The 24,014-nt window shown below is 38.0% G+C and overlaps 1 protein-coding gene across 5 annotated transcripts in view; it reads left to right on the top strand.

The window, feature by feature from the left end:
• Positions 1-24,014, top strand: part of LOC124722065 (transcription factor CP2) — an 881,222-nt gene that overhangs the window by 678,512 nt on the left and 178,696 nt on the right. For all 5 annotated transcript variants that reach the window (XM_047247263.1, XM_047247260.1, XM_047247261.1 and 2 more), the window contains 3 exons: positions 1,098-1,310; positions 17,369-17,515; positions 18,369-18,479. In XM_047247263.1, the coding sequence (XP_047103219.1) occupies positions 1,098-1,310; positions 17,369-17,515; positions 18,369-18,479 (471 nt within the window). The remainder of the gene's footprint in view (positions 1-1,097; positions 1,311-17,368; positions 17,516-18,368; positions 18,480-24,014) is intronic.

Raw genomic sequence — 24,014 nt, 5'->3', positions numbered from 1 at the left:
ACTCATCATTTGGTGCCCCCCCCTCCCCTTCCCCCTTTTCTCTCGTATGCTTTCATCTGTGTGTGTTTTGCTATTAATTGTGATACGTACTGTGTACATACCTTGCACTTGGGTGTCCCTAGTGTCCCACTCATCTTGGTGCCCCAAGCAGCTGCTGCTAATTTTGATATGTCCTGTATAGAAATCTTACAACTGTGGCTGCTGTGGCACCCCTCTCAGATTGGCGACCCATGTGGGGGATTGTTTCTCTTCATACTTAAACTGGCCCTGACCTTAATATGTAGTGAACTACGTCTTTCAGACATTCAAAATACTAAATTATGAAATTTGCTATCACTGAATTTGCTTCTGGCACCATGCACTTGATTTCTTCCTGTAAGAAGTCTTAGAGAATAATCTTCATATTATGTGATAATCGCAGCATTACTTGAGACTGAACTGATTTTCATGTATTGAGGTGTATAATTATTTGTTATTCCTCACTGCTATTTTATCTCAGAATAAAAGGCAGTTTAATTACAGGGAACAAGTTCAGTTAATATGTAAATTAAATAGTATAGTAAAAATGGTTTTATTTCGTTTTCTCAAATAAATTCTCAAATACAATATAATATTTGTGTCTCCACTTACATTGTCACTAATAAAATAAGCAGCAAAAAAGTTTTGGGCAGCAGTAGGAAAAAATCTTTCACTTATTCAAAGCTATAATACATAATAAGTCTTAAATATAGCACCACAGTATGTTCTTGAACCCTAATAAAGTAGATCTGAGTTTAGAATTTGATAGTCAGCAGCCATCACTTTTATTGACTCCAATCATTGTCTTTATCAACCTAATTGCCTGTATTTACTGGAATGCATTGAGAGCTACAAGAACTTGTTGGACAACCAGTCCTTTCGTAATGCTGGAAATGTCTGGTATTTTACCAGAAGCCTCTTACCATGTATGACCATTGATTATTGTACTGTTTACTGGCATATCATGTGTACTATATTGTTACATTTTTGGAGGCTGATTAATTATTGAAGTACTTCATCTTACTAATTTTCAATCTGTTCATTAGCTTACATTTTTATGGTACAACCCTCTGTTTCAGAGTGTGATACGGATATGTTTTCATGAACGCCGTTTACAATACATGGAACGAGAACAGATGGCTGCGTGGCAGGCGTCAAGGCCAGGAGATCGTATAGTTGAAGTAGATATTCCACTATCATATGGAATTTTTAAAGTGGAGCAAGACAGTACACTGTGCAACACAGTTGAATTCTTATGGGACCCTACGAAAGAAGTAGGAGTCTATATCAAGGTGAGATACAAATTTGTACACATTTAGAAAACACATACAAATCTTTCCATAAAGAAAACTGATGTAGCATTTGAAACTGTTTAAAAATTCTCCATCATTCCCCCTTTACATGTTCAGGAGCAGCTGTCGGCATGTATAAAGTACTCAGACATGTTTATGTTGGATTACTAAGATGACAAATAAGAAAAACTCCTTTTGCATTAACCAAAGTGTAACATCAGAATTACTGACAAGTGATTATGTATGTTATAATTTGTTAATGCTAAAGGAAATTCAGATTGGATATTGGGAGGGCTTAGATAAACTTTTGTGCAGTGCCAATAAAAGGCTACTCTTAGTGCTGCAACAGATAGTTTGGAACAGACACAGGTGGTATCTGCAGTGCTAGTGAGCAGAAAAACCTTAAAAAGAATAAAGGTTATTTTTCTCTTAATCTGGAACCATGGACAAGGTTTATTCAGTGTGTAATTTCAGAATCAACTCCTTCCTTCCCACCCTCCACTCTCCCTTCCACCCAACCCCATGTTTTTTGTTATGGTTTTAGGGCGCAAAACTGCTATGGTCATTAGCGCCCGCCCAACCCCATGTGATGATTACCTATACACTGTTTTTGTGCTTTTGATATATACATGTTTTTATTCATACTATGAGCAAACAATTATTCCACTGTTTGTACAATCAGAGCTAGTAGCAGATAGTTCAGTTAGATGTGGATGGTACACCATGAACCATTTGTCCATATAAGATGCAACTTTACATCAGATGGATTCAAAACACGATTCTTCCTGTTGCCCTTGATATTAGTTGACCATACTTTTTCTAGAGGGAGCAGTTTTCTTCTCAGTTGCCAATATTTTCACTGAGAAATTTTGCCAGCTGCTACCTATATTAGTGAAGTTTCTGCTTTGCTTGGCTGTCCGTTGTGTAGAAACAAACACAGAAATGTTCTTTAGAAGCTGCTTGGCCAAAGTCAGCCAGAATTTTGCAAAATTTTACCTCTGTGGTTCTTGAATCAATATATGGCACCTAGCCAGTAGAATGCAATCTTGTATAACCCTTGACATGTCTCGTCACTAACAGATTTGAATGCTGATCATGCATGCCATCTCCACTCCCTCCTTGGTTATAATCTGTACAGGAAATAGATTTGAGCTTTATTTTTCTACTTCCATGTCCTCAATACACACTGACCTGTTACAATGTGTTTACAGGTGGTGGACATTTCTCTTATCATTCCTCTTCATGCCAAGAACATTATTGGCAGGCGCAAATGTAAATTCCTCCTCATTCAGGGAAGCTGCACTGAACTAAATTAACATACTTGTCTTATTGTTGTTTGTTGGTGTTGCAGTCTAAACAGCATTGAATGTTTGCATTTGTCAGTTGATTCAAAAACTTTCAGCATGTTTTATAGTGTACAACATTCCGTTTCCATTTTGTCAAAAATGTTACTGTGTGTGTCTGTCACTTTCTGAACTATTGATCACATTCTTCTCTGCCTTGATAACCAACACAGGACATTCCTTTCTTTGTTTTTTTAAAGGCAAATTCTGTCGGCTTCTGCTTTGTATGTATGGGGTATTATGTAGGAGGCAAAGCAAGGCCTAAACATGTTTACACTGGCATTTAGGTTCCATTTAATAAACATAGACTCAGTGTCATCTAGTGGTGTAACTACACTAAAGCTTCAGATTGGCTGTAAAGCAGTGCACTATTCAAGAGCCATATTACATCACTAAAGCACTGTGATGACTATACCTTCATTGCATTACAATAAGAGGAACTTCAGTGATGGTTGTACATGTCACTGTAGGTGATCATTGTGCAAAATAGAGAGAACATGACATGTAGAGGTTGGCAGAGAGCTTAAGCATTTCTTTTTAACATTCTCAGTACTCCTTAAAAATGGGAAATAAATCATATCAACACTATTGCAGACAAGGCAATGGTGATACATCTCATAACACAAAAAGGAGGTGTAGACACTGATTATACAAAAGAGCAAGACAGTTCAGTAACAAAGAAATGCTGAAACACAATTGAATATCTACTGAGCAGCCTGCTTCTTTGACAAATAGGTAAAGACATTGAAGATAACCACTCCTAAAAATAGTGATGGTTGAGTTCTCCGGTTACACATGACTCGGGATGGCATGGGGAAATGGGCATCTATCAACTACTTTGCTAGCAAGATTTTTCACTTGTGTGTCATCCCATTAAATCATGAGATTGACAATTGACATTTGAAAAATGGTTACTCCCAATCTTTGCAAGACTTAAGCTGTAAGCTACACTTCAGTTACTTTATTGGATAATTACATAAATTATGCACAGGCAACCACTCTGACATTGATAATTCTAAAAGTATAGAGCAAGAAAGGTTATTGTTGAGGAACGAAATTGCCATCTAGCATATTTCAGGTGACATCATCATGGAAAGTACTTCATAAAATATTTGATAAAGTATGACTCATGAATTATAATTACAGTTGCAGAAATAGGAGGAGATTCAGAAAAGGGGATCTCAAGACACAACAAGAGGTACAGAAAAGAAAAAGATTTACTGAACAACTGAAAAGAGGTGTGTGGCCCACAGTACATGAAACAATGAACTAAATGTAATGTAAGATGAGCACTAGATAAAAAAAAATTTATAATTTCTCACTGAATAGAAACATCAGTATGAGAAACTGAACATTTCAAACTGTAAGTAGATTGAGATAGGGGTATACATCTTACATGTGTTATTGAAACTCACCTTAGAGTTGATTGGGGTCAGTTTTAGCAGATTCTCAATCAGTGGAAACTGACTTTTGGGCTACAGACATTACTAGACTTGCTTACTTGGATGATGTAGCATTAATAAGCAACTCCAGGATAGACATAATCAGAATGACCCAAAACTATCATCAAACTGCTGTCAAAACAAGACTCTATATTAGTGGGGAGAAGACCACCTGTGATAAATATGAAAAACCCAGTTAAAGCACTCTTGCAAGCAGATGGATTAACCTTCAGAAGAACTGACCTCTTTGCATACTCAAGGAGTCTCTTTAGTAAGGACAATAGAACAGATATGGAAATAGACGCATGTCGAGCAGTTGCTAACTGAACACTTTACAATTAAATCAAAAACCTAAAGAAAAGAACTTGGCAGCAACTTTGAAATACACTTATATTAATATATTATAATGGTGAAACTGTAACAATTAGGAAAAAAGGGGGAAAACTATTAACATTTGAAAATAAAATAGTAACAAAATATTTGGATTTATGATTGATGAAGATACCAAGGAATGGAGGAGTGGAAAATTATGAAAAACTATAAGAGTATCATGAACACCATAATGCTATTGCAGTGCTAAAGAAAAAGAGGTTATGCTGGGCTTGTTGTATGGTAGTAATTTTATAGGAGAGAGAAACTACTATAGCATTATCTAGAAAAGGAATATGAGGATTTGAAGGACAAAGAAGTATATGAGAAACAATATCCAGATGACATAACAAGATCAATATCAACACACAATTGACAACCAAAACATAAGACAGAAAAAAATGAACAACACTTGAGCAGGTATATGACTGATAAGGACCACACCATATAAAGGAAAAGAAAGAAGATAGTATTTGGGTATTTCACTTTCCACTCAAAGTAACAGAACAGGAAACTCCACGCCATAGTGAGATTTTTTATTCTGAAAGGTATTCTGAGCAGAATGTTTGAGAGAGGAGACAATTGTGTGAAAAAGAATGTCGTAAGTGTGCAGAGTATAATGAAGTGAGATCACTTGAGTTTAGTAAATTTTATATATCCCATAGCTTTAAATGAATTAAAAGTAACTTTCATTCCACAACAAAACCATCTCTTCCATCATGCCATTTCTGTTGTACTCTCCAAAATGACATGGTCAAGCTTCCCTGATAGCTCACTAGGTTTTTTAAATCCTCTTCAGGTAAACAGAAAGCCAAAAAAACAGCACAGGGGCAAGTGAAATGTGAACCAGACCTCTGTATTAGCTTTTCCTAAATTTCAGAAAAAAATGTAAGTAACCCATCTTTTAGTGCTATTGCTAACCCATATCACTTTTCTTTCCATCAGTAATGCATGATTAATCCCACTTTTACTCTCCACATACTACATCTACATATACATATTCCACAAGCTACCATATGATGCATGAAGGATGGGTCCACATATCACTACTAGTCATTTCCTTTCCTGTTCCACTAACAAATAGTGTGATGGAAAAAAAACTGTTTATAAGACTCCATATGGGCCCTAATTTCTCTCTTCATATTTTTGTGGTCTTCACATGAAATTTATGTTGCCAGCAGTAGAATTGATTCACAGTCAGCCTCAAATGCCAATTCTCTAAATTTCTGCAATAGTGCCTCGAACGTTATCTTCCCTCCAGGGAGTACCGTTTCAGTTCAGAAAGCACTTGTGTAATACTTACATGCTGACTGAACCTACCAGAAACAAATCTAGCAGCACACCTCTGAATTTCATCCTTTAATCCCATACACTTGAGCAGGACTCATGAATGTGTCACAACAGCATGCCATATACTATCACCTTTATAGATGAACTACACTTTCCCAGAATTCTCTCAATGTAACAGAGCTGAGCATTCACCTTCCCAACTACCAACCTGAATGAGCATTCACCTTCCCAACTATCAACCTGATGTCCTTTGCAATGCTGCACTTACATATTTAATTGATGTGACTGTGTCAGCAGTGTGTTACTGATGCTTTATTTGAACATTACAGGATTGTTTTCCTTACTCATCCACATTAACTTACATTTTTCTAAAAGCTGCCATTTATCACACCAACTAAAAATTCTGTCGAAGTCATCTTGTATCCTCCTACAGTCACTCAACAATGACACCTTCCCATACACCACAGCATCATCAGCAAACAGCCATAAATTGCTGTTCACACTGTCCGCCAGGTCACTTATGTATATAGAGTATAAGAGTGGACCTATCACACTTCCCTGGGGCACTCCTGATAACATCATCTCTGATGACCACTCACCATCAAGGCAACATACTGCTGAGTTCTATTACTTGATAAGTCTTCAAGCCACTCACATATCTGGGAACCTAATCTGTATGCTCAGACCTTCTTCAAAAGTCTGCACTAGGGCACCATGTCGAACACTTTCTGTAAATCTAGGAATATGGAAACTGCCTGTTGCCCTCCATCCACAGTTTGTACGATATCGTGTGAGGGGCAAGCCATGTTTGGCATGAGCGATGCTTTTGAAGTTCACGCTGATTTCTTCTGCCTCAAATAAATTTATTATATTCTAACTCAGAATGGGTTCAAGGATTCTGCAGCAAATCAATGTTATCAGTATTGGTCTGTAATTATTTAGGTCCATTCTTGTACCCTTCGTATTTACGGGTGCCACCTGCACTGTTTCCCAGTCACTTGGTACTTTGCCCTTGCTGAGAGATTTGTGATAAATGCAAGCCAAGTAAGGGACCACTGGTTCACATAACTGGGAGTCCATCTGGACCTGGCTACTACTAATATGTTTTCAACTCTCTCAGTTGCTTCTCTATGCCAGGGGTGCCTGTTTCTGCATCCTCCAGGTGGGAGTCTGCGCAACAGTCAAACGATAGTATGTTTGGGCAATCCTCCTTCATGAATGATTTCTTAAATGTGAAATTTAAAACTTCACCTTTCCTCTTGCTGTCTTCTGTTGCCACATCAGACTGGTTGCTGAGTGACTGGATAGAAGCCTTCGGCCCACTTAGTTACTTTACATATCGTCTGAATTTTCTCTGGTTCTCGGCAAGATCTTTAACTAAGGTATGATGGTGTATGCTTCATGCATTGATCTTTTACAGATGCATGAATTTCTACTTACTTTTTCCTGGCAACATTTGTGTGTTCTTTTTTGAACCAGGAGTACAACAATCGCTGTTTCCTAAGGATTTTTGGATTGTTAAACTATGGGGGGTCTTTTCCATCCTTACTGTACATACCTGTCACATACTTCTCAAGAGCATGACTTATGATCAGCTTCAGCTTTGCCCATAATTCCCCTACATCCATTGTATTGGAACTAAATGATGTCAATCCTTGGCTAAGTGGGTGGGTTGATTGGTTGTTTTTGGTTGGTTGGTCGGTTGGAGGGAGGGAACCAAACAGTGAGTTAATAGGTCCTATTGGGTTAGAGAAGGATGGAGAAGGAAATCGGTCATGCACTTTCAAAGGAACCATCCTGGCATTTGCCTGAAGTAATTGGGGGAAATCACTGAAAACCTAAATCAGTATGGCCAGATGCGGGTTTGAACCGCCATCATCCTGAATGTGAGTTCAGTGTGCTAAAAACTGCACCGCCTCGTTCAGTATGTAAGTGGGATGCTAACAACTACTTATTTGCTTTTTCCAGCGAAAATACTGTCCTAGCCTTCTTGATGGATTTACTAACTTCAGTAACCACCATCACTGTCTTTATACTGACACTATTGATAAGGTCAGACCTGTTTGTAGCTATGAGATCTGAAATATTTTCATTGTGCATGGGCAGTTTTCAGAAAATGTGTTCAAAAGTACTTCACAAGACTGTCTATTGTACAACCTGTAGTGAATCCACAGAGATCATCCCTCTCTATACTCGGTAGATTAAAATCGCCTCCAACTAATACTGTGTGATCTGGATATGTCCACAATACTGAGTGTGGACTTTCCTTGAATGGCTCTGCAACTGTTATGGGGAATCATGTGGCTAGTAAAAACATCTGATAATTAACTTGAGTTCACCTAGGTCTGCTACTCAAGTCTTGGTAACTTCGTGGTCACACTCAGTTTTGACCTCGATAGACACAATATTTTTTCAACAGCAATGAGCACTCCCCTTCCTGTGGCATCTAATCTGTCTTTTTGATATATGCTCCATGACTCATTAAATATTTTGGACCTTTTACTTCGGGTTTCAGCCAGCTCCCGGTTCCGAGAGTAATTTGAGTGTGACAACTTTCCTGGAGGACAATAAGTGAAGGAACTTTGTTATGAATATTTCAACAATTTACTGTTAAGATTTTGACAGTCAAAGTGTGTGTATTTTGTATGTGATCTGATTTCACTCTCTATGTATCGACTGGTGAGCATTCATCAGAAGCCCTCAAACTGCTGCCCAACCTAAAAATCCCCCATGTGCACTCCACAAGTACTCTATCAGTGTTGCTGCTTCTTTTTATGTAGTGCACCCCTGACCTATCAAATGGTATCCTACAGTTCTTCACTCCATAATGTAGGTCAAGGCATTTGCAGCCCAGACCTTCACAGAATCGGTTGAGCCTTTGATTGAGATCCTCAGCTCGGTGTCAAACCAAAGGACCACAATCAATTCTAGGAAAGATACTGAAAATTTTGAGCTTTGCTTGAACCCCATGTGTGAGGCCAGCAGGCTTCAGCACTTCTGCTAGCAGCTTCTACAAACCAAAGATGGTCTCAGAGCCCAAGCAACAGACATAACTGGTGCCGACGTGAGACACAAGCTACAAGTGACTGCATACTACACACATGACAGCCAGAAGCAGAAGTTCTCTCTCTGTGGTTTCTAAACAGAACAGAGTGCTCCTATATCATGTATTATATAGACTTTGGTCCATGGACAAGATGCCACGAGAAAATCTTGAGAGTTCGTCAGATGCCTGTATATATAAATTTTCTTAAACTGTAATAAAATGACACATCCAGTATTGAGGGAGGTGGTGCAGTGGTTAGCACACTGGACTCACATTTGAAAGGACGATGGATCAAACCCACCTTCAGCCATGCAGATTTAGGTTTTCTGGGATTTTCATAAATTGTTCTGGGTAAATGCTATGATGGTTTCTTTGAATTGGAGGTAGCTGATTTCCTTCCTCATTCTTTCATAATCTGAGCTTGTGCTCCATCTCTAATTGCCTCACTGTTAGTGGGATGTTATACCCTAATCCTCCACAAGAGCAAGGAAATTTTGTTTCTAATTTTTATGATTCCCTAAAACACTACACAGAGCGATGTGGTGCAATGTTTAGCACACTAGACTCAAATTTGGGGGAAGGACAGTTTAAATCCATGTCTGGACATCTAGATTTTTTCCCCCTAAATCACTTCATGCAAATGCCAGGATGGTGTCTTGACCTTCCTTCCTTCCTTCCTTCCTCCCTGTAAAACACTGCAGTTCAGTGCTGGGATGGTTTCTTTGAATGGCTATCACTGATTCCTTCCCCCATCATAAAACCTTGTAACTTACCTTAGGTTGCAGTTAAGTTTAACTCTCAATTATGTCTTCTCTGCAAGACCTACTTGGAAAGTGTGGAGAGGAACTAGTGGCAGGTTAAAGTTTTGAGTCAGTCTGTAAGACATGGTGGTCTGCTCCCTGTAAAAGGAAAGTATCGTGATGCAAGTCCCAATCTGGCAGACTGTTTCAACTAGTAATTTTGTTTGTCCACTAACCATTTATTGTTTTAATCATATTTCTCTTTACACACTTGGCTAACCTTAAAATCTGTAACGTCCAAGAGCTTTCTGATACATCCTCAAATGCAGTCTGGACTTTGCCATTAAACCAAGAGAAGTAGTGTAATGGCTTAAGGAAAAGGCTGGGACAAATACTTTGAAAATGACACTGTTGATTTCCTTCCTCCCATCATAGCTTGTGCAGCATCTGTAGTGACCTCACCATTCATAGGACATTCAGCCTTAATCTTCCCTTTTCTTTCATTAAGTTTGTTAATGTCCCAAGCCCTCTAATGATCTTTACGACATGTATATACCTGATAATGGATTTCGCCTTCCCTTTCATCACCATTGTAGCTGTACACAGTCTGTTTACTCTTATTTATTTATTTATTCATCCATCCTGAGGATATTTAGTACAACAGTATCAGACATTACAGATACAGACCAGAAATAATATATATGTATATTAAAACATAAATAGAGGAGGATAGGATTAGGCGAGGATAGGGCAGGTAGTCGCCATGGCCTTATCAATGGAACCACCTCAGCATATGCACTGGACAGGAAAGAAGCCATGATCCTCCCAGTGCATTAGCACTGGCATAACCACCTTGCTCAGCACATGATTGGAAGGACCATAACATTATGACCACCTGCTTAATAGTCTGTTCGTCTGTCTTTGGAACAAAATACAGCACTGATTCTGCATTTCAGGGATCAGACAGAGTATGTTGGTAGGTTTGTGGCATTAAGTGTCTATGCACAAGTCATGTAATTCGCATAAATAATGGGCCGCTGATGTGCATATATGGTGATGGTGCCTGATAGTGACCCAGATGGGTTCCATAGGATTTACATTAGGCAAATTTGGTCACTGAGACATCAACATGAGTTCAGTACAATGCTCCTCAAACCACTGTAGCACAATTCTGGCTCCGAGACATGGATAATTGTACTGCTGAAAGATGACATCGCTATCAGGTGAGACATCAAGCAAGAAGGGGTGCAGGTGGTTTGTAGCTGCCAGTGTGTCTTTGAGTACTACCACAGGTCCCATGCAAGCACAGAAGAATATCTCAGAATGTCTCCCATAGCATAATACTGCTCCCACCACCCTGCACCCATGGTGCGCTGCACGTTTTGAGCCACTGTTCACCTTGATGTTGCTCTTTTGGCAGAGATGCCACAGATCACCATGTATCCTGCTTCACAGAGCAGACAAGTCTCTGAAATCCACATTCTGTGAAGATTCGTGGATGTCTAACCATTTAGCACCTAGTGGCAGTTTCACTGTCCTCCTACCTGTTTCGGCAGATGCTCGTGACAGTTGCACATGAACATTCCATCAGATTTGCTATTTTTGAAATACTTGTTCACAGGCTCTGTGTATTAATAATCTGCCCATTGTCAATGTCACTTACATCAATGGATTTCCCCATTTGCTGCCCATATCTTTGGTAGGGTGATCCCCAGTCCATTTCTGCTCCGCTTATATGCTTTTGTTCCCACGTCACATGCTGACAATGCCACTAGGTGGCATCCAGTTTCACAGTGGGCAGTAGTCAAAAAGTTTTGGCTTGTCACTGTAACTAGAACATGAAATTTTGATATAAAACGTATGTGAAAAAATGAGAGCACATAAATACATAATAGAACACAACACTACAGAAAAATGTAACACATGGAAAACCTGCCAACACTATATCCATCATAAGTAGATAGCACCAGGTCACTTCCCTGAGGTGGTGTAGTGCACTGCATCTGAATCAGAGGAAACAGAAAACCAACAGCAGAAACATTCTTTTGCAAAGACAAACATTGCATAAATGGAACATCTGTTACCAGAATCAAAAGAATTCAATAATAAATAAGGGCCTAGTATTTCTGTAAGCTAACATATTAATTTACATTGTAGAAATTCTTCTCAACAAAAACTGATTTTAACTCTGCTCTAAAATCCGGTGCCTAAGAGTTTAGTTAAATGATCCTTCCATTTTGTGTTGATTTCTAAAAGTTTTGTGGTTCAAATGGCTCTGAGCACTATGGGACTAAACATCTGTGGTCATCAGTCCCCTAGAACTTAGAACTACTTAAACCTAACTAACCTAAGGACATCACACACATCCATGCCCGAAGCAGGATTCGAACCTGCGACTGTAGCAAAAGTTTTGTGCTTTGTACCCTTTCTAACTCATTTCTACCCACTACCAGTTGGAGATCTTGGTTTTAATTCATCTTTCCAAATTGAATATAACTTGTTTCCTTCACATTAAGGGTCAGCCAGTTGGCACTGAACCATGAATGCAAGGACTTGAGAACTTGATTGGTTGTTGTTAACAGAGATTTCTTAAAATCACTCATTATTACACTGGTGCAATCTTCAAACATGATCTTAGCTGCACTTTCTGAGTATGTGATTCATATAAATAAGGAACAGAAGGGGTCTAACATATTACCCTGTGGTATACATATTTTGGCTTACTTTGCATCCGATACTACTCTGATTTTATGATTAAAATTTGCTGATGTGAGTTCCTAAACCCGTGATGTATTTTGTAAATAATATTGAAACCACTTGTTTTCTATTCCTTTTATCCCAGTTGCTTCCAACTTATCTAAAATTATTTCATGGCTAACAACATCTAAAACTTCAGAAAAATCTAAATTGACTCCTACACTAGCATTATTGTTATCAAAGTTCCTATTTCATCTGTGTAACACATTAGTGCTGTTTCTGTCCTTCTATCTGTTTGAAAGCCATGTTGATTATAATTCAGTAGACTGTTCGTTTAAGCACTTGGTGAATCATTGTTTCATTATTCTCTCAATTACTTTTGAGGAGGGATATACAGGCTGTGGCCCATGGATCACATGCAGCCCGCCACTGATGGCAGCCCATCTGTCACCATTGGTTCCCGCAATTTTTTTATTAAAATATTTTATTTCATTTCTAGATTTCTTTATGCTTTCCTTTACTGCTTCCTCAAAGTTGTAGTGTCAGTAATGACTCGTATATTCCTACAGTTCTCCAGAACATAAACTGACCTTTCCCAAGGATGGCTTTTACCAGTCTTCCCATACCTAGGTAAATAATTTGTTAGTAGTTTGCAACCATATGTTATGGAACTGATGCTTTCAGTCAAAACAGTTGTTTTGGAAATGCCTTCCAGAGAAATAGAAATTTGTTGACATCAACTGAAGTAGTTATTATGTCCATTTTCCTAATTACAAGAAAGTGTTAGAGAAGTTAAAAGCCAACTTTAAGATTACATACAGTGAAAAAGTTGGTAACATGATTTCAACCTTAAAGTTTGCTTCACTGAGTTTCATTAGGTGAATCCATTCCTAAATTTATTTATCGACCCTTGTGCCATTTTGCCTGAAAATGCACCAGAGGCAGTGCAGCTGGAACTCTTAGAGGTGCAAAATGATGACACTTAAAATTAAATTTGATGAAGCAAATCTGTTGAGTTTCTATTGTTGTGTCAATAGAAACAATTATAAGTTATTAGTAGATAATGCATTAAAATGCACTAGCCTCTTTGAGTCACCTTAGACTATTGAAGGATGTTTCTAAAATGAAAGTAAAAAATGACGGGACTAGCAGAGTGGGTCATAAGCAAGTACCACATGATAAAACATGTCTGTATCCCTTAGTGTTTAGCACTAGGTATTATTTAACAGTGTTGCACACCACTGGGAAGGCAGACATACAACATGCCATCAGAGCTGAAATGATAGCAGGTATTCCAGGTGGACAACATCACGGAGTTTCTTCCAACATATGCTGGGACACAAATGCAATGTGTTGGGCAGTGCAAATGCCTGTTTGATATGATGATGCGTAGAGGGCAGCACCTGTGCACATTGCAGAGTCTGGTTCATCCTGTGTCAGTGTGTCAACAAACGGGGTCAGTCCTGCGTTTGGTAGTGTGTGGAGTGGACATGAAATGGAGCAGTTGTCTTGAGAGGAAAGGGCAGACGTGCATTGTGTTTATGGAGTGGTGGATGGAAATGCTCTCACTGCTCAGTGGATGTACATTAATTGGTTTCCAAATCGTTGATTGCCAGATCCATACATGTTTACTACTATCCACAGGTCCCTAAGACAGACAGCTGCATTTTGGTTGAGTTGTCCACTGACGAGGTTTCATAATGGCACATGTGCATTTGAGGTGCAAAGGCTGGACAGTCACAGTCGTTAATGCACAGTGCATACATCAGAGTTTGAAGAAGAGGTGTTAACACTGCTACAAAACAAGCCCACAACAAGCTCATGGATTGTTGCTCAAGAAATGGGTGTAAGCTATTCTACACTCTGGTGTGTGTGAAATGAAAATGATTTGCACTTTTACTGCTTACAGAAAGTTCAAGTCCTTAATCCATAAGATTTTCCGCATCACATTGACTTTTGCAGAAATGTGCCATTTAACCTGCATTCCCACACTTTGTACATTTTGCGGATGAGACATCATTTGCAAGGGAAGGTGTGTTCAACAGCCACAATCAACATGTGTGGGCAAGGGAAAATCCAATTGGCACCTTTGTTCATGGTCACCTAGAGTGCTTCGCAATCAATGTTTGGGATGATTTGGTAGGCAATAATCTGACTGGTACATACCTTGGTCCATACTCTGATGACTGAACATTAGCAGATACTTAATCTTTTTAAGGGAAACACTGCCAGAGTTATTGGAACGTGTCCCACTCAATGTGAGACAGCACATGTGGTACCAACAAGACAGTGAATCTGTGCTTTTCTCTCATGTGGTGCACAATCGTTAGGTTGAGGCCTTCTGGTGAGAACTGGATAGGGTGCAGTGGGTTGGTGGCAGCGTATGCACATTCCCCCAACTTGATGCTTCTTAATCTTTTCATCTGGGGACATCTGAAATCCATTGTTGTTGAAGCACCTATTGAGATGGTTGAAGAGCTGATTGTGTGAATTATGACAGTCTCTGCAATCCCCACTTCATGAGGGGCATTTGAAAGGGTGTAACAATCTCTCAGGCATCGCTGCGTGGCATGCATTCAAGCAGAAAGACATAACTTAATCAGTTCTTGTAACTGTTTGCAAATAAAGATCGTGAAACACCAACCCTACCTCTCTTTTTGCCTTGATGTCACAAAAAAATTAAAAATGTTGCTCTGCAAACCTGCTACCATGTTGATTTTGGTGGCAGGTTGTATGCCTATCTTCCTGGTGGCACACAATGCTGTTAAATGATGCCTAGTATCAAACTGGGTTGCTATGTGAAAGTTGCTTGTTGTTACTCACTCAACCAACCCTCTCATTTTTACATTCATTTTAGAAACATGTATATGTGAGCAAACTTTTTCCATGACCACTTGCTGAATGAAAGTTTTAGACACCTCAATTTTTGTGTATAATGATAGACTGGTTACTGAAATCCATTATTTTAGCAATAAAATTAAAAATAAAATGCAGTAATCCAGTCTCATTTCCCATAAAAGGTTACTGTGTTCCAATTAATACCAAACTGTATAACAACTCAGAATTATTTGACAGATTATGATTATCTTAATCATAGTTATATCCCCAATTTACCTGCACCCATTCCAGTTTCATCATTCAGGATATTGCCCTTCTCAATGTTTTCAGTTTGTTTGCTATTGGGCCCTGCACAAGGATTACTTAGAAGTTCCATTGAACTTGGCATAATTTGTGCTGTGCTTCTTGTAGCTCTTTTGAATGTGTACTGTATAACCACTAAACAGACATCACAATGAAGACTCTTAGAATTCTTAGTGCTGATAAGATGATTCTTACATACCATTGTCAGCTGCTCTGATTTATAGCTTTTAGCTACGGAATTTCCAAACAGAGGTTTCTTGTTTTACTGTTTACACTTCCCCATCACCCCTGTAAGCTTATTCAGTCACCAAGGGAACATTCTCAATGTACTGAGATAAAGTGCTTCCTTTTGAGTTTCTGTATTTTGTACAAATGGTACAGTTCATTTCAGAACATGATGAATTGTAAAAAGGTAAATAAATAAAATTTGGTGATCTGGTATTTTATGCAAAATGCTACAATTTTCAAATGCTACAATTTTCAAGAGATTACAGTTAGTCTAGAAAAACTGCTAGCATACATTACGACAAGTGGTGATTACTATAAATCTATTGAAATACACTGTGCAACACAATTAAAGGATCACTGTTTTGAAATGCTGTAAATGTATCCCATTGCGACATAAAAGTTTGGAATGTGGCTCAAAGGTGCCTACAATCTTCCTCTGTAATTGTGCGAAAGTATGGCACCGTCTGACGTCACTCTCGGGACTGGTGGTGCCTCTATACAGCAAGGTCTCAACACGTGCAAAAAAAAGGCCAGACCTCAGAAGTTCATGTGAGGTGTAAAGTGGATTAACACTGTCACACTGACAACAAATTTCACCACAGTTCTGTCCAGTGCCATTTGTGTGTGTGTGTCACATGATGGGAAGTTCATTACACCCTTCTTACCCACATTTGCGTTTCCTGACACTTCTGTGATGGAGGTCAGAACTGCAACACTCAGCATGGAAGTCACATGGTTTTCTTATGGATGCCCGAGGAAAACATTTCAGACACACTGCCACTCAAAATCAACATGAAAAGTCCTCAGAAGATTGCATAAAGGGCAGTGAAACCACCTCTTTCTGTGGGGGCACTGATTCCCACACATTTCATGATCAAAAATGACAGTTGGCACTCAGTGAGCAACAGGATGACATTCTTGACACCCTCTGACACTGGTAACATCCCCCAGAAGATTCAACCTTCCTCTAAGGACGTCGTAGGCTAGCGACCCCATTGAACATGATCACACCCTCTTGAAGTGCAGTGCGACTGCAGTATTTGGTCCGGTTTACAAGGTGGAACCACTAGGGACCTTTCAAAACCATTCAATAAAATCTGAATGTGATCCAAAGCAGCAAAGGGTGCTTACGCTTTTTCAGCTTTCCTGTTTTGCACCCTCCTGTGGTATCATCTTTGAGGAATGTGACATTGAACTCGTGTATGAATGAAACAGCAAAGAGTCCCTCTAAGACTCCCACCAGTTTGGCAGCACCATGGGTGCCACCCACCTACCTTTGTTGTTGTGCATTTTAAAAATTGGCCTGTACAAAAAACAACAGCCTGCACGTAGGCTACATTGCTGATCTTGCACCTGCTAGTAGGCATGTGGAATTGGAGGGTTGTCAAGGGATTGCCTGCCTGCATGCTCCTAGGACTTGGGCAATGGGAGAAACTTGCGTCATTTCAAAACCATGATCCTTTAATTTTGTTGCTCAGTGTGCAATACTATCTGAGTTTAATACTGATAATGTATTGCCATACTCACATTGGCACAGTAAATAATGATAATACAAACTCTTAGGTGTAAAATAACAACATAAAATAAAGTGGATATAAATGTAGAATTTTGTATTGGACGACTGACATATCCCGTCTGAAATATAAATAATAAATATTTGTAGAGTAATGAAACTATAATTACATGCATTTTTCATAACCTCTTGTAGACTGAAGAGAGCAAGCTTACTGTGCCAACAGTATATCTTTATTCTTTGTTGCAGGTTAACTGTATAAGCACTGAATTTACTCCAAAGAAGCATGGAGGAGAAAAAGGGGTTCCATTCCGTATTCAGGTAGAAACATACCTACATAATGAGGGTAAACTGAAGTGGCTTCATGCAGCAGCGTGTCAAATAAAAGTTTTCAAGGTAATTATTCCAGGATTAATGTTTTTCCTTTAGCTCATAGTTATTGAAAACAAAACAAAAAATATTTGTATTTATGGCTTCACTGAAAGTAAGCACTAGCCACATGACCATTTGAATGTCTGTCATTTCGTTATTGTAAAAATTGGTTCCATTAACTAAAAGAATAAGAAGCCACTGGAAAATGCATGACTTCAGCTTGAAAAACTGTGATGATAAATAGAGCAGTCACACATTTCAAGCATACTGTGATAATGTTTCAGTTGCTTCGCCTCTTTCAGTAGTTTCTCTTGAAAATCATTAAAATATCCCAAAGTATTTTCCTTTCTCTGCAGAGAATAAATACAGTTTACTGTAACTTATATTCACATTTGGTTTCTTCCTTCAGAGCTTCCCTCTGGCTTTCAAACTCTAGTATCAAGTGAATTCACCATTTATGCTGCTTTGATCATGAAATATTCTGTCTGTTCTGTAAACAGTCTATACACATTCCCTACATTGGACGATGTAGGAAAATTTACAGAACTGTGATTAATTCTTATGATCAGGGCTCACATTCAACTTTGGGCATGATTACAGTCATGAAGATTTTTTTGTTGATTTAAAAAGAATGTTGAAGCTTTCAGGTGGTTTGTGAAGTGTGCTTGGGTGACTCGGTTGACAGAGCACTGCACACCAGAAGCAAGGGCTACATTAGCTGGGTTAACCTAGTACAATAGAACATTTGCACTCTTTAAAAAATTCATGAGCTTAGTGAAGCCAATGCAAAACTGATGTTTAGATAATGAATAGATATAAAGAATAAAGTTCTTATTATTGAAATAGTTTCAAAGGTATATGCTTTGTAATGTTTCAGTTAAAGGGAGCTGACCGTAAACATAAACAAGACCGTGAAAAAATTCTGAAACGTCCACCAGCAGAGCAAGAGAAGTTTCAGCCTTCATATGAGTGTACAGTTTTGAATGATGTAAGTTACTTGCCATAAATGGTTTATTGTTATTATATCATCATGTACTCTTTAGTCACATTTCCTTTCTTTCTAAGTTACCCGTTTTCAGGCCTAAACATTTGTTCACTGCAATTATTGCTAAGTTTTCATGTTAGATAATGTGTGTGTGTGTGTGTGTGTGTGTGTGTGTGTGTGTGTGTGTGTGTGTGTGTCTATCTAGGTCAAAAATGCATCTCAACTTACATTTTATTTGGTATAAACTGTTGTTGTTGTTGTAGTCTTCAGTCCAAAACTGATTTGATGCAGCTCTCCACACTAGTTTATCCTGTGCGAGCTTCTTCATCTTTGCAACTACTGCACTCTATGTCCATTTGAACTTACTGTAGCAAAGTCTGTCGCCATCTACAAGTTTTACTTCCATACTTCCCTTCAGTACAAAATTCGTGATTCTTTGATGCCTCAGGATATGACCTGTTGGCTGATCTCTTATTTTAGTAGACTTGTTCAATAAATTTCTCACCCTCCCCCCCCCCCCCCCCCCCACCTATCCATTTGGTTCATTGCCTCATCATTAATTACTCGATCTACCCATCTAATCTTCAATATTCTCCTATAGCACCATGTCTCAGATTTTCTGTCCTCTTCTTGTCTGAACTACTTATCAGTGTTTCACTTCCTTGCAGGCACCACACAGGGCTTCAGAACACTATAAAATTTTTATTTAGTCTTTCTGAATTTCTCTTTGTCAGAAATGCTTTTCTGGCCATTGCCAGTCTGCATTTCATATCCTTCCTACTCTGATGCAGCATCAATTACTTAGCAATTCATTTAGCATTACTCATTGACTACTTTTAGTATCTCATTTCCTAATCTAATTCCCTCAGCATCACCTGATTTATTTTGAATACATTCGATTACTTTTGTTGATGTTAATCGTATAACCTCTTTTTCAAGACAATATTGATTCCATTCAACTGCTCTTCTGAGTCCTCTGCCATCTGACAGAATTAAAATGTCATTGACAGTCCTCAAAATTTTTATTTATTCTCCCTGAACTTCAATTCCCTTTCCAAATTTCTCCTTGGTTTCCATTACTACTTGCTCAGTTTGAAAGGCTGAATAACATCTGAGACACATTGCAACCCTGTCTCCCTCCCTTTTCAGCTACTGTTTTCCTTTCACTTCCTGTTACTCATACCTGTGCTCTGGTTTCTGTACAACCTTTGCTCTCTGAAGATTTTCCCTAAACTCAAAGAGTATGTTCCAGTCAATGTTGTCAAAAGTGTTATCTAATTGTAAAAATCCTATAAATGTGAGTTTTCCATTTTTTAACACCCATCTTATAAAAATAAGTTATAGAATCAGTATTGCTTCGCATGTTCCTACATTTTTCTGGAACCCAAACTGATCTTACCTGAGGTTGGTTTCCATGAGTTTTTCCATTCTTCTGTAAATAATTTGGGTCAGTATTTTGGAACCTTATTAAACTGTAGATTAGTTAATATTCATACATGTCAGCACATGCCAGCTTCAGAATTAACACATTAATGTTAATAAGAATGAAACACAGCTGTACTTAGATATGATTGTTATGTCACTACCAGTTTTATTCAGTGAACATTACCAAGTGCCACTGAAAATTCACCCATAGTCTTTGTAACTAATTGTCACTGAATTTTGCCAATACCATGACTCAAGAAGTCTAATCATCTCAAGGAACATTAAACGCACACTCTCAAACACAATGAGCACTTACTGCTGGCTGTGCTTGCCCAAGACAGTTGCCAGAGGGTCTGTGTGCTCCCGACATTCCAGAATGTGCCTTCAGTGTTATGTAAGGCAATTAGACTCTTTTTAACCATGCTGATACAATTCTGTGAGAACTAGTTGCGAAGACTGTTGGGGAATATTTGGTGGCACCTTATGATGGTCATTGAATAAAACTGGATGTTGCACAATAAACATACCTAAATGCAGCTGTGGTATTTCTTATTAACATTACCATAAATCAGCTGTGGAGCACAAAATGATGAAAATGTACACATTATAATGTTCTTCTCAAAGTCTCATGGTATTTTGCCTGTTGTATATGTCTTAAAGACCAAGTGGAATAGTTTCGTAATTGCTGGTACTCCAAGGGTCATGTTTCATCTTAGAGCTTTCATTGTTTTATCAAATTCTTCTCACTGTACTGTATCCTCCATTTCATCTTCATCTATTATCTCTTGCTTTCAGATCTGATTCCTTTGAATGGCCCTTTTATGTATTCTTTTCCCCTAGTCATACATGCTTCTACAGCCTTGCATTTGTCCACTAGCCATACCTGCTTAGCCATTTTGCATTTTTTGTCACTCCTGTTTTTTTAGGTCTGTATTTCCCTTTGTATGCTTCATTTTGTATTTTCTCATTTTTGTACATTAGATTCACTGTTTCATGTCTTTCTGAAAGACTGCTGCTGGGCCTTTCTTTTTGCTTATTTGAACTTCTGCAATCTTCACTATTTCATCTCTCATAGCTACCCATTCACCTTCTGTTATATCATTTCTCCTTTTTTGTCCAATGTTCCCTTTGAAACAATCTTTGGTTATTTAAATTTATCAAGTCTCCATCTTATCATTTTCCTACCTTTTTGTAATTTCTTCCATTTTAATATGCAGTTCATAACAGTAAATTATGGCCAAGTGTCCATATCTGCCCCTAGAGATGTCTTACAGTCTAAAATCTGGTTTCCACATCTCTATCTCACCATGTATAATCAATCTGAAACCTTCCAGTATAACAAGGTTTATTCTGTGCATACAATCTTCTGTCATGATTCTTAAGCAGTGTGTTAGCAATGTGATCTGTGGAAAATTCTACCAGTCAGTGTACCTTGTCATTCATTCCTTTCAGTCTCCTTCATTTTTTATTCTCTTCTTTCTCATGCTATCAAATTCCAGTCCCCTATCACAATTAAATTTTCTTGCCCCTAAACTGTGAATAATTTCTTTTTATCTCACTACACATTCTTCATCTGCGGAACTGGTTGGCATATGAACTTTTATTACTGCAGTGGGTGTTGGCTTTGTATCTATCTTGGTATAATAATGTGTTCACTATGCTATTCATAGTAGCTTACTCACATTCTTATTTTCTTATTCATTGTTAGACATGCTCCTGTATTAGGCTCTTTGATTTTGAATTTATATCCCTGTACTCATCTCACCAGAAGTCCTGTTTTTTCTGCCACCGCAATTCAGTAAGTTCCACTACATCAAACTTCAGCCTATCCATTTATCTTTTTCAGTTCTCTAACCTAATTACCAGATTAAGTGATCTAACGTTCCATGCTTTGACTCATAGCATGCCAATTTTTATTTATTTACTTATTTATTTTTTCCCTGATGGCAACATCCTTCTGAGTAGTCCCCATCTAGAGATCTGAACAGAGGGGATTATTGTAACTCTGGAATATTTTACTCAAAAGGATGCTATCATCAGTTAGGTATACAGTAGATTAGCATGTCCTTAGGAAATGTACTGGCTGTTCAGCTCACGTTCAACTGTTCACATTACCAACATTGCAAGGCCATGTTGGCTAATGTTACAAGTCCAGATCAGTCAATCAACTGGATGTTGCCCTTGCAACTGCTTAAAATACTGCTGCCACTCTTCAGGAAAAATAAATTAGTCAGGCCTCTTCACAGATTCCCCTTCATTGTGGTTGCAACTGTGATACAGCTATCTGTATCATTGATGTACATAAACCACCCCACATCAGTAAGTTCCTTGGTTTATCGATCTGTGTATAATGTAGCCACATAACTATAACACAAATTGAATGGGAAGAGGGGTAAGAAATAAGCTGCAGGAATGTCAAATCTGTCAGTAGAGAGAAATTGCATTTATAAAATTTTAAATTAAGAAAAAATACTAAATATAGTTTGTTGCTAATTTCAGTTACTAAACAACCATATTCAGACACAGTGTCTACTTATGCTGTAGCTAGAACACCATTGTACCAGCCAAGTTTCAGTACAATGTTGGTTATAGCAGTGAAATTACAGAATGCAAATATGAACCACTTTTCTTGTCCTCTGTATCTTTGTTGGTATACCCAACAGTGTATTGAAACTTGGCTTATTCATAAGCATGTACTGAGCTATAATAACAGACCATGGCATTCAAGCCTACAGTGTCGTTACTATGAGTGATCTGAAAAATGTTGTGTGGCAAACAAAATTAATAATCCACTGTATGTAATAGATCTTTTTTATTATCAAGATAATTAAGACTTTGGAAAAAAAAATTTTTTTGTAAACTTTCAAAATACATAAGATTGCTTTTCTCCATCACCAGATAATATCAGGTCTTACTAAACTGCATTTAGACTGGTGGTTAAATCAGTTTTCTGTTGTAGAGGCCTTTTTTATTTGGCTTATGTTGCCATTTGTTTGTATATTACCCTTAGGATGTTACAGGAAAAGATTACAATTGTTTAAAATGATAATTTTGTTTCTAATATAAATACAACATTTTGATAAAGGGAAGCCTTTATGTTAGGTGGTAGTGACTGATTATATCTGATCAACTGAAGCAAAAACTCTGTTTATTAGTTTCCATAAGTCATTTCTACAAAGAAAATATGATTTATATCCACATTGCTACAGCACTCTATTCATATTAACGGTCAATCTGTATTTGTACACGGTGCCCAAAGAAAACAGACCCAGAAAATGTTTGTAAGTCTGGCAGGAAATAAATTACTCTATTTAATGACAAAGAAGAATGCTTAAAATTGTCGCCATTAATGTCATTGCACCACTTTGGATGATTTATCAAACTGAGACACACATTCAGCAATTTTGATTGATGGCTGGCTTCAATAGCAGTTTTAGTATTCTGCTGGAGCTCTTCCAGTATGGGGATATGAAAGTACATTTACCACTTTAACATACCCCACAGGTAAAATGTCAGGGAGAGAGAACGTGCTATCTTGGACTTCACGAGACTTTACTACATTTTCTGAGTGTTCTTTCTCATTTCACGAATTCTTGCCAAGGCTGCATATGTTGGGTGTGCTGTTAGTCCATTTTGCATCTTATGATCACTTTGGCATTTAGATTAAGTTGTCACATAATATCACAAACACTTTTGGGCTAATTTTATTTTGTTCACCTTCTACCAGTGGTCTGTTAATCTGTGTGTATCCACATTATTTCGATTTTCTTGAATGTGGCATACTTATTTTTCTTTTTTTGCTGACCCTTAAATGTCAAGTTATCTTTAGATCTGATGAGAGTAGTTAAATATTTCCAAGTGCCTCCTTCTGAATGGTCATCTTCACCACATCACCAACTATTTCATTATTTTCAATCATGCCATATGACTTGGTATAAACAGATGTACTGTATTCACTAGCTTATTGTTTTCTATAGTGGGTTTGAAAATACCCATTACAAATGGCTTAGTTTTCTTTATGAAGGCTGGAGTATCTCAGAACCAATTTTTTTGTATTATATGCCCAAAACATGTTTTGATATATTGTTCTTTATTTAGTTTAAAGCTGGAAGT

Source organism: Schistocerca piceifrons, chromosome X, assembly GCF_021461385.2.
Source record: "Schistocerca piceifrons isolate TAMUIC-IGC-003096 chromosome X, iqSchPice1.1, whole genome shotgun sequence".
In the NCBI taxonomy this organism is placed as follows: domain Eukaryota; kingdom Metazoa; phylum Arthropoda; class Insecta; order Orthoptera; family Acrididae; genus Schistocerca; species Schistocerca piceifrons.
This window is presented reverse-complemented; position numbering and strand designations above follow the sequence as displayed.